The sequence below is a fragment of the Cottoperca gobio genome, chromosome 3 (assembly GCF_900634415.1).
Source record: "Cottoperca gobio chromosome 3, fCotGob3.1, whole genome shotgun sequence".
Taxonomy (NCBI): Eukaryota; Metazoa; Chordata; class Actinopteri; order Perciformes; family Bovichtidae; genus Cottoperca; species Cottoperca gobio.
In genome coordinates, this window is record NC_041357.1 from 9,500,695 (window position 1) to 9,513,160 (window position 12,466).

The window sequence follows — 12,466 nt, forward strand, 5'->3', positions numbered from 1 at the left end:
TGCCATGATCCTAGTTTGTACAAAGCGTTGTGCATTATTTGTTGTGACAAACAACTAATTTGAATAGTTACAGCGACAACACTGTACATACATGCCACAGTGACCAATGGCTGCTGTGATCTGTTGCATGTTTAAATAAAGACGCCGACAGCTTTGCAATCGTGAAATGTACCAATATACTATGACATTGATGACATCATTATTTGCAAGTGTGTTGTTTTCAAGATGCTGTACATGTTTTTCTTCACTGTCTAACCCCTTCACTGTGTATATGCATGTGAAGCTAACAGGAGAAAGTCAAACAGCCACAAAGTGAATTCAATACATTCATTTGATCTTTTTCCCAAGAACTAGTTTCAATTTAGTTGCTATATTTTTGTGTTATATTATTGTTTTGATTTGTGAATCAAATATATATGTATGTTTATATATATATTTTTTTTGTTTTTACAGTACAACAGTAATAATGCAAGTACAACAACGGAGTAGACTATTACGTACAAGACTCCAACCTTTCTTTTCCCAACATGTAGAATATGAAATTGTCAAGACCTCTTTTGTTTGGTTCCAGCTGGTAAACAAGTTTTCAGGTTCTGAACCAATTTGCTTTTGGTGGAAATGCTCCGAGCGGATCAAAATTAGGTGTGCGGACCAGCACGTTACCCTTCCATGTTGGTGTAAAACTGATAAGAGAGGCTGGTGAGATCTTGGTGGATAGCTTTTTTTTAACCAACCTCAATGCTTTTCATGTGTCTACAGTAGAGATGCAACTAGCATTCATTCATTGTGATGTATATCAACTTAAGTGTTGAGGAGCTAACATCAATTTGAAAAGTTTAATTCTTTGAATTGTACTTGCCTCGCTGTATGTGTAATTAAATCTGCAGCACAATTGTGTATTTTACTTTACACAATTGAATAAACTGGAAGTATTAAAATGTCACCTGTTGAATTGAATCAGGATCGTGGACGTATGCCCGCTCATGCACACGCACAGCACTGCTCTTTTGTTGAAGGGTTAGTTGCTCTCAGCCACCAGTCACCTCTAATCTTGGTAACTTTCCATGAGATGACAAAGAGGGAGTCTTTTGGTGTAGCTCTGACCAGATCTCTGACCTGTGAGGCTGACACAGGGCAGCCCTCCCAGCAGCTGTCACGTATTATTACCACAGCGCACCAGACTAACAACACAACCACTACACACACTGCTAAAGGACTCACCCTGAGTCTCTTTTGATCTATATAGAGATAAATGTGTGTGTGTGTGTGTGTGTGTGTGTGTGTGTGTGTGTGTGTGTGTGTGTGTGTGTGTGTGTGTGTGTGTGTGTGTGTGTTTCACTTTTCACCTGACAATATAAATATGCTGTGTATCACAGTTAAAGCTACAGAAACCCTCAATAGATAGAATGACTTAAAAAGTACATATTAACTCATTTATAGGTATAAAGGGTGGAATTTAAATTGTTCATTACAAAATAGCAAATATTATAACCGTTTCAACAAATGTTGTATTTAGTATACGCAAATCCCTTTTTAAAAATTTTTTTTTCATTTTTTTCAATCTCTTCAGCTCTAACTCATTTAACTAGTATTTACTTTAAATATAATTACACTACTTGTCTAAGCTCCATAAGCTGACGACTGTAGATGTATTCAGTACAAAGATGTGTCCTGTTTAGCATAGCTGAGAGCAAAGACTGTAAGCGGAGAGAAAATACTCAAATACATTCTTGATAAATGTGAGTCTTTCTCCCTTCAGCAACCACATGAGACACGATGACACTTAAAAAGTAGTCCCTTGCTACTTTTCCCTCTTTGCTATGGTGTGCGTTTAGGTGAATGAAGGTGTGACTGAAGGTCACTCTTTAACCATCAGGGTGTGTGCACAGGTCGCGTCTTATACAGCCAGAAGCGAGAGAGCTGCAGATGAGGAGCAGAGCTCACTCCATACATAATGTATGAGAGAGATTTGCTCCCCTGAGAAGTAGCAAAGACCTAACGCCTCTGGGCTGGTCATGTGTATGCACGCCGCACACCAGAAACAAAGTAAGCGGAGTAGAAAACATCAGAATGGGCGAGGAGAAGAAACAGAGAAGTGCACGAAAGGAAACGACTCTGCTGCCAAATGGTGTGATTTACAAAATACTTTGATCCCTGCTGTGGCAGACAGGCTGCAGAGATGTTGGCTGTCAAATGTGGGCAGCCGCTGACCCAGCTCTGCTGTTGTGGTGGCAGTTTGCTGTGATCTAATCAACCTCCACTGTTATAACCAGCACAGATCAAAGAACAGGCAAAAAAAAAGAAGAAGATACAAATTTGTTTCAGGTTTAGAGGCTTGTTGCCTCGGAAAGAAATTTAGACCGATGCTGATGTGTTTGTTTGTGTCCTCAGATATTGACGAGTGTGCAGAGGGCCTGATTGAGTGCCACAACCACTCCCGCTGTATCAACCTGCCCGGCTGGTACCACTGTGAATGCAGAAGTGGTTTCCATGACAATGGCTCCTACCTGCTCGATGGGAGCTCCTGCATTGGTGAGCATACATTGAATTGAAAACATCCTTATTACTGCTTGAAACACCAGTCCCTCAACCTCTGCATGCCCACCGCCTAGTTGCTGTAGACTTTCTCATCTTTTCTGTGTTCAATTGCTCATGAATTATGATTACTGTCAGTGCACGGCTTCCTTTTTCAAGTCTCTTTTATCTCTGGTCTCCTACACGATCACTGTATTGTCATTTTGTCTCTCATTTATCCTCTTTGAAAATCTAGCATGTAGACAGAAGCTGGCTGTCCAGTAATGTATGGGTGCGTGTGCGTTTTCTCTAATATGCCATCCAGCAGCATTCTTTTTTAAATTGCTTATTTAGATAATGCAAATAAAAAAGGTATTAGATTAACAAGCACATAGAGAACAGGAGTTGGTCTGCAGGAATGAAAGAAGATAAGAGAAAACAAAAATAATCATTACTATAAATACAGAATGCAAGAACAAAAAGGAAGAGAATTAAATGAAGACAGAATAATAATAATAATAATAATAATAATACCCAATTAAAAAGGCCCAAATAATTGAAAAGATATAATAAAAAAGGACGGAAAAAAACTTGATTCCACTTTTCTAAACGTTTTAAACTTTAAGATATGGATTATCTCATACACAATCAATAAATAAACAAAATGAACGAGAAAAAATAAGCGTAAATACACGCTTCAGGTCAGTCGGCGGCGAGGAGGTCGATGAGGCCCCCTGGGAATCTTTGGCCAGGGCCCTAACAGACTCTAGGAACACAACCTGCTTACAAAGAGGCTAATCAGAGGGCTTCTTACCTCCATCTAAACGGGATCTAAACATGTTGTGTGGAACCCACACACATGAGATATTCATGAGTAACACACATTAGCCTTGAGCCGCTATTAGATGTCTGTGTCACTCACCCTCTCTCACATGATCACCAAGATCACAGTCAAGAGAGGCACAGTCGGAAAAACAGAAGCATATAAACATCACGTATTTGCTGAAAAGGCTATACTTTGTATTGCTAATCTGTATATGCAAAGTAACTAGTAACTAAACCTTTAAAATAAATGTAGTGGAGTAAAAATGATTTGCCTCTGAATTGAAGTGGAGCAGAAGTATAAAGTAGCAGAGAATGGAAATACAAAAGTACAAGTACCTTTAATTTAATTACAGAAAGCTTACTTTACCTACTTTAGCGGTTACTATGCTAACATTTGCTAATAGCGATAAGCACACGTGAAGCTGCTTACTGATTCCTGGCACTGGCGTTTCCTGAACATCACAATCTTTAGTGTTCAGCATATTACAGATGACATTCTGCCTGAAGGACAGCAGGATCTCAGAATAATAAATATCACTTCAAAAATCCAAGTCACTGCTTATATTTTTGCCTCGCACTTGTGTAAAACTGTAATGGATGCTGCAAACATGAGCGCTTGACTGAGTGAAACACTTTGGCTTTCACTTAACATTTAAATATAAATGCAACATCAGCAGTTTGGTTTGATTCATTTACTTCGTGGGGAGAAGTTTGATTTCAGCAGATTCCAACCAGAAAGTGGTTTTACTCAAACTCAATTCTTATGGAAAGTGATAGACACACGTACTATATGTGACAGACTTCAGTCTACGGCAGCTTTTTTTGTCACATTATCACACAGATTGAACACCATCTGGAGTCTTTTAAGACGGAGTCACCCGCTCACATCTTCTCATTACAATCGTTTTGACCTTGTGATTTCCTGTTAACTCTCAAAGTAAGACATACTCTGTGTTCCTCAACCAACTATTGATTTAAATGTTATAATTCAGTGTGACTTATAAGTAGGCCTGTCACAATAAGTACTTTAGTTGGACTGATATATTGTCCCAGGAATGATTGCGATAAACAATATTATTGTCATTTTAAGACCTTTTTATGCCACAGATATAATGAAAATATAATGCGAGTACACAACTTCAAAGAGCAATTCATTTCTTATTCCTAAGAATATTCACACATTGGGATTGGAATTCAAAACAAATATTGAAATATCCTAATTAAATAAAAGTCAAATGGGTTTGTGTCATTTTTCTACAAACTAAAATGTATGCAATCACAATTAATGGTACAATCACATAACCACTTAACTCATATCTTCAGCAATTGATTCAAATGGAAACATTAACTTACTTGTTTGTGCTCTGAGATCAGAGATCTTTCAACAAACATATTCTTATCTGGAAATATGACGTATACAATGTGATCAGTGAAAGCACTTATTTGCACTACTTTGAGAGATTAATTCAATTGACAATTAATGATAATGCTTTTATGGACATTCCAGCATAAATGAATACAAGTGTTTGTCATAATGTGTTCATATGTGTCACTCTTTAACCAGACAAGTGCATGTAGCTGTGTCAGTATATCTGCCACCTTTTCTCCCCACACACTGTGCAGTATTAGGCTGGAAGCCAGCAGAGGAAATAATTACGAATGACTGTTTAACTGGATTTTTTTCTCCTCCACAATATCCCTCCAACACCCTCTCATGTGTCAACAGAACAGAAAGTAGCATTTTGTAATAAGAGAGCCAGATCAAAGCAGAGAGCAGCAGCGCCAGCCAGTTAACTACTTCAACGGCTGCATGTTAGCCAAGAGTTTGTGATGGCCATGAAGGAAACAGCAGAAATCACGAGGGGCGGGAATTAGAGCACAGAAAAAAGAGGAACATGTTTTGGAAAGGTGGACAGTGTCTTTGTCTGTGTATATCCTTAATTGTGTACAGAATTGGCTGTTTGTTTGCATCTTTTTAACACACATATTTTCGTTTAACAGTTACAAATCAACAGCCAAAAATCCTCCCTTTCACATCCGACCTGTAAAATCCAAAGGGTTTATTAAAAAATCCTAAGGCTTGATGAAGACGATGTATTGTATCCTGTGTTTTGCGGCAACAGCAAATTGAGGAAATATTCAGAGTTGGTGAATGTGTGCCCTGTGAAAACTTAAAGGATGTGCTGTGTTTGTCAAATGAACAGAGCCCTTTGTTGCAGTGTAGATGCTAATTCATGTTTGTCACAAGGAGTAACTGGCTGTCCTACTTTAAGGGTGTCATGCTGGGTGACGCATGAATCTAAAATAGTCTTTTATCTGGGAAGTCATTAAGTGCACTCTTCCAGTTTGGGCGTGAAAGAGCTATACCTAAAGTGTCTGATGATATGGACACTTCACAAATGACCATACAGCCCGTTTTAGTTTTTTGTTCTTACCTACAGATAAGCAGGGTTGTCAACAGACATTGGGCACCAAGACTAGACTAGCACTCAAACCTCTTAACTAATTCAAACCAGCCTTTCTGGGTTCTGTTTCAAAAATAAGAAAACCTCATGTAAAATCACATTGACATTTGTGATAACACAAATACTTTAAAATGCAGACATGGTACATACTTACATGGTACATACAGTGACCTTACTCAACAAGATGTGGTGTGGTTCTCTCCAGATGTCTAGATAAGGGTGACAGTTTAAAAAAAAACCTGAAAAGACATTCAAATATTTTGGTTTATTTAATATTTCTGACACTTTATCAGATACCGTTTCCCATAAGGTCTAAACCTTTGCGGGTTAAATATCAACTGCCCGACAAAAGCTGTTGACATTTGATTAAAGTGTTGCATTAGGTTGTGTTCAGCTGTCGCAATTGGATTCTGATGTGTTCAAATGCCAAAGCGTTATTTCCTGAGGCCAGCATATGTGTCTTTTGTAATGGGAGCGTTGTGTATTAACGCTTGCTACGAAAGGCAGCAGTGTGCGTCTATTCTGTGCAAAGCGCTGCACATTTGTCTTTTTCTTTCTGTTCGCTGAAGCCTCTTCCACATGACCAAAGGTAAAACCGCTCTGCGCTGGCTGTGCTGTTGTTTTCCTATGCAGCACACTGCTCAAAGTGGCCACTGAGCACTGCGCTCAAAGTTTAAATTGTTTTAAATTTGACCTCAGTTGCAGCTGACCTTTCAGAGCGCAACCAGTGGGACAACAGCTGCTTGTGATGTAGCAAGAAGTGACACAGGCAAGCAGGAACATAGAACCATAGAAACAGAACCACCTTCACAGCAAGGTGAGCGAAGAGGAAACCTTCCATCGTGGGCGGGCAGCTTCAGAGTTGAAAACATGTTTAACAGTCACTCGTTTTTACCCAGTCATCCAATCACAGAAGAGGAGGGGCGGGACTATAGGCAATAAAAACAATTAAATTAATCTCATTAACCAACACAGACCGGGAGGTCAAGTACTTTAAATTCCGTATTAAAATCAACCAGACGCAACCAATGCTCTCAGCTGAAAAACTGCTGCGCCTGCAAAATGCTTGCAAGCGCTCCCAGCTTGGCGTTTTCACTGGGAAAAAAACGCTTTGGTGGACACAGAGCCTAAGTTCTGTTATGCAGTGTGTTGCTATGACGCGATGCAATGCATTTCATTACATTGTATGATCGTGCGTTGCATATTGTTGTGGGATCGACCAGAGCAGCTGCATGCAGATGTTTCTTTTTCCTTTATTGCTTTGACTGAGCGCTGCATAGGCCGCATCTCAAAACACGTTTATTACACCTATTGCTTAAGGGAGAGACAGGTGGCTTTAATAAACAGATGTGCATAAAGATGAGGATAATACACCATAAACCCCCACTGTCTCCCTGCACGACAGCATGCGTGCATCATTTTCTCTCTCTCGCTGTGATATACATGACCTTTCCATATGGGTTGCCTGGAGACATACCAAAGAAATATGATTTAAATACTCAAATATTGAGCTTTCTGATGCCTTCTAATTACCAACATATGTCAGAAGGATTTATTTGGTGTGTGTATTCATCTATGCCTGTGTGAATGTGTGTTGTCATCTACATACACTGCAGGATTAATGCTCTCATGTGTAACAGGACATGTAGGTGTGAGTGTAAGTGTTTCATATGGTTTCCTATGCTCAGCTGGTTTTCTCCGAAGGGCTTTTGTGTTTTGTTGTAAGACTAAGTCTTTCACAAACTACATGTAAGCGTACGCTTCATCTGCGAGCAGCAGCTTGTAGCTGAATGTGGTGAATGTAGCATGAAGAGCGTTAATCCTTCACCAGCGGAGATACAGTATGTCTGACTGGCTGATGGGGATTTCATTTAGTGTATGCAAATTGTGTGTCTCAGGCACAATGCATTCTCAGCTATGCTGTTTTTCTCTCTCTATCTCTCTCACTCTCTCTCACTCTCTGTCTCTGTCTCTCTCTGTCTCTCTCTCTCTCTCTCTCTCTCTCTGTCTCTCTGTGTGTCTCTGTCTCTCTCTGTCTCTCTCTCTTTCTCTGTCTCTCTGTCTCTCTCTCTCTCTTTCTCTCTCTCTCTGTCTCTCTCTCTGTCTGTCTGTCTCTCTCTCTCTCTCTCTCTCTCTCTCTCTCTCTCTCTTTCTCTTTCTCTCTGTCTCTGTCTCTGTCTCTCTCTCTTTGACTGTCTCTCTGTCTGTCTCTCTCTCTCTGTCTCTCTCTCTCTCTCTCTCTCTCTCTCTCTCTCTCTCTCTCTCTCTCTCTCTCTCTCTTTGTCTGTCTCTCTGTCTGTCTCTCTCTCTCTGTGTCTCTCTCTCTCTCTTTCTCTGTCTCTCTGTCTCTCTTTCTCTCTCTCTCTGTCTCTCTGTCTCTCTCTCTGTCTCTCTCTCTGTCTCTCTCTCTCTCTCTTTCTCTTTCTCTCTCTCTCTGTCTCTGTCTCTCTCTCTTGTCTGTCTCTCTGTCTGTCTCTCTCTCTCTCTCTCTCTGTGTCGCTCTCTCTCTCTCTCTCTCTCTCTCTCGCTCTCTCTCTCTCTCTCTCTTTCTCTGTCTCTCTCTCTGTCTCTCTCTCTCTCTCTCTCTCTCTCTCTCTCTCTCTCTCTCTCTCTCTCTGTCTCTGTCTCTGTCTCTCTCTCTCTCTCTCTCTTTCTCTTTCTCTTCTTTATTTTTGCTGGTGTGGCAACAGTATCGAAGAAGTCTCATGTCTACCCAGAGTAGGTCTGCTGCTGGACACCACTCATCATTCTCAACTGCAGAAAAACAAAAATCTATTTTGCATGGTGTTCACAGTGTGAGCAACTATATGACCAGAGGCTCTAAACTTTTTTTTATGTAACTGTCTGGTGGTTTCTTCCATAAAATGAAATTGTTTTAACTAACAAGCTTTTAGAATGTGTTCCTGGTGTTTATTGTTCATTGGTTTCATCCATATCTGTAAAATGTAGGTTTCACTTTGGCTCTTTATAGCAAAATATGACAAATATAATTTGCCACCTGTAGCACACCGGATGCGCTGGACAGACACAAGTAGTCTAAGTGCAAAAATGTGAATGTTCAATAAAATTGCTGCTTTTCTGAAGCATCAACGCAATGGCTTACATAGAAAACAACAGCTTAAAAGATCATTGGTGATTTGTCTGATTTGGCATTTCAACTTGCTATGTTAGCATTAATGAGGATATACATATTATGAAAACACACTTTTTCAGTGCTTGTGCAAATACAATTGGGATCTGTCTACTAACCCACAAACTGAAATAAGACAACCCAGTGATTCAACAAGTCATTCAGATTGTTCTCCCCTTCCTATGTCACATGCAGGATCATTACTATATATACCGCACCCTATCTCAGCATCTCCTTTGTAAAGGTGCGCCACATCTGTCTCTCAATCGGAGCAAACTGAGCTTTTTCTGGGAGGGGGGCTTAAATTAAAGAGACAGGCGTTTCAGCAAAGCGTGATTATCACATCTTTAAATGGCTGCCATGCAGAGGATTAACTCTGGAGGTTACCCTGTGGTAACATTGTGCTGCAAAAGCTAAACACACTGTATCGGTAGTTACACAGAGAGGTGTGCAAATCAATCTTTTTAAACCTGTGACCGTCCCAACAGTTTTTCATCTCACTCAACTGTGTAGAAAATAGATGGGCTTGTTGACCGCGTTGCTCACAGTGTGAAAGCATGGTTAGAGTGAAACACACAAACAAAAACATGAATTCCAATTTCTTTCTTTTTTCAGTTTTAGATGTAATACTTGGGGCCTTTGTAGATGCAACACTAGTGGCCTGCTGTCAGTGTTGTTTGGGAGTGATAGGTGTCTGTAGGCAGCAGATGCTGGCAGGGGAGAGCAGAGCTACTGTTGAAGGGACTTTCTTCTTTTTCTCTAACATTTAGTGAGGATAAAAACGTAATGTTGGGATTTATAACCAAAACTTGAAGTATACTGTATATCCACATACAGTATATCTCAAAAGTGAGTACACCCTTTAGATTTTTGCAAATATTCTGTTATATCCTTTCAGGGGATAACATTATCCTACTGAAACTTTGATATAACTTAAAGTAGTCAGTGTGCTGCTTGAATAACAGTATAGATTTATTGTCCTTTGAAAATTACTCAGTACACAGCTGTTAATGTCTAAACAGCTGGCAACAAAAGTGAGTACACCCCATAGTGAACATGTCTAAATTGTGCCCAAAGTGTCAATATTTTGTGTGACCACCATTGTTATCTAGCACTGCTTTAACCCTCCTGGGCATGGAATTCACCAGAGCTGCACAGGTTGCTTCTGGAATCTTCTTCCACTCCTCCACGACGACATCACGGAGCGCACGGATGTTGGACACCTTGCACTCCTCCACCTTCCTCTTGAGGATGCCCCACATGTGCTCAATTGGGTTTAGGTCTGGAGACATACTTGGCCAGTCCATCACCTTAACCTTCAGCTTCTTCAGCAAGGCCGTTGTCATCTTGGAGGTGTGTTTAGGGTCATTATCATGTTGCAAAACTGCCCTACGGCCCAGTTTCCGAAGAGAGGGGATCATGCTCTGCTGCAGGATGTCTCAGTATATATTGGAATTCATGTGTCCCTCAATGAAATGCAGCTCCCCAGTGCCGGCAGCACTCATGCAGCCCCAGACCATGATGCTGCCACCACCATGCTTGACTGTAGGCAAAACACATTTGTCTTGGTACTCCTCACCAGGGTGCCGCCACACACGCCGGACACCATCTGACCCAAACAGGTTTATTTTGGTCTCATCAGACCACAGGACATGGTTCCAGTAACTCATGTTCTTGGATTCATTGTCTTCAGCAAACTGTTTGCGGGCTTTCTTATGCATCGGTTTCAGAAGGGGCTTCTGTCTGGGGCGACGGCCATACAAACCGATTTGATGCAGTGTGCGGCGTATGGTCTGGGCACTGACAGGCTGACATCCCACTTCTGCAACCTCTGCAGCAATGCTGGAAGCACTCGCACGTCTATTTTTGGAAACCAACCTCTGGATATGACGCTGAGCACGTGGACTCAACTTCTTTGGTCGACCCTGGCGAGGCCTGTTCCGAGTGGAACCTGTCCTGGAAAACCGCTGTATGATCTTAGCCACTGTGCTGCAACTCATTTTCATGGTGTTGGCAATCTTCTTATAGCCAAGGCCATCTTTGTGAAGCGCAATAATCCTTTTTTTCAGCCGCTCAGAGAGTTCCTTGCCATGAGGTGCCATGTTGTCCAGCATTCAGAGAGAATTGTGCCCAAAACACCAAATTTAACAGCCCTGCTTATCATTTACACCTGAATCCTTGTAACACTAACGAGTCACATGACACCAGGGCGGGAAAACAACATCATTGGGCACAATTAGGACATGTTCACTATGGGGTGTACTCACTTTTGTTGCCAGCTGTTTAGACATTAACAGCTGTGTACTGAGTAATTTTCAAAGGACAATAAATCTATACTGTTATTCAAGTAGCACACTGACTACTTTAAGTTATATCAAAGTTTCAGTAGGATAATGTTATCCCCTGAAAGGATATAACAGAATATTTGCAAAAATCTAAAGGGTGTACTCACTTTTGAGATATACTGTATCTCAAAGGTGTATTGTTTATTCTGCACTGCATTATGCACAGCAGTATAGGTGTAATAGTTGTGCAGAGAAAGAATGCTACACTATTAATTTGTAGAACTGATTCAGTAAACCTTCGTACTAAGAAAGAGCTGCAAGCCTGCTGTTACCACTCTGAGTGCTCCTCCCTAACTGACCACAGCACCCTATAATTTCATGTTTATACCAATAACTGAAAGCAATTAATTTAAAGGCATGACTTGAGGGCTGAAATATTAATTTGTGCTCAATACAAATTATAACGAATGCTACACCTGATACCTGCAGGGCTCCATAGTAATGTGAGCACATACAAATGGAATTGAGTAAATGTGCACCACAGAGTTGGTAAAGAGATGGGAATGGGTGCATCTTGCTCTGTGATACATTTGCAATACTACAGCTCTGAATGAAGAAGATGATATGGCAGTGATGATTCAACAGGACACCCAGCCCTATATCACATTTTTAAAAAGACTTAAAAAGATTTTCAGGGGAAAACTTTCCAAATGGATGGAACTATTCCTAAGAGAGAAAATAAACTTGTTTCCGATGCAGTTATGTTAAAACGTTTGCTTCTTGTTGATCGTAGTTTTCCCCATAAAGGCCCTTTTGAACCTTTTTTGTATATTGTTTCAAAACTGACTGGACTGTGACATGTAAGCATTAATTTACCGTTTCTTACTGTTTGTGTTCCAGACATCGATGAGTGCAGTTTGCAGACACACACCTGCTGGAATGACAGTGTGTGTGTGAACCTCCCGGGAGGCTACGACTGTGTGTGTACGTCCGGTCCGGGCTGCGGCGGCGACTGCACACAGGAGGAGGGAATCAGACGCAACGGAGAGGACTGGAAACCAAGCTTTGACCGCTGTGCTATATGCTCCTGCAAGGTACGGAAGATGAACACAAACATATATATTTATTACCCCTGGGTCATGTTCCAGTCACCTCCAAACGTCCAGAGGCAGGATTTGGGGTTAGAGAGGTGACTTGAGGATTCACGCGGAAGGGTTTTCAGCCCTACGACAGTGGTTCACTTCTTA

General features: G+C 40.9%; 1 protein-coding gene across 1 annotated transcript in view; it reads left to right on the forward strand.

Annotated features, from left to right (window-relative positions):
- The window catches only part of LOC115004539 (protein kinase C-binding protein NELL1-like), a 239,280-nt gene that overhangs the window by 215,189 nt on the left and 11,625 nt on the right, over window positions 1-12,466 (forward strand). Inside the window, 2 exon segments of the mRNA XM_029426188.1 lie at window positions 2,392-2,532; window positions 12,120-12,313. Of these exon segments, the coding sequence (XP_029282048.1) occupies window positions 2,392-2,532; window positions 12,120-12,313 (335 nt within the window).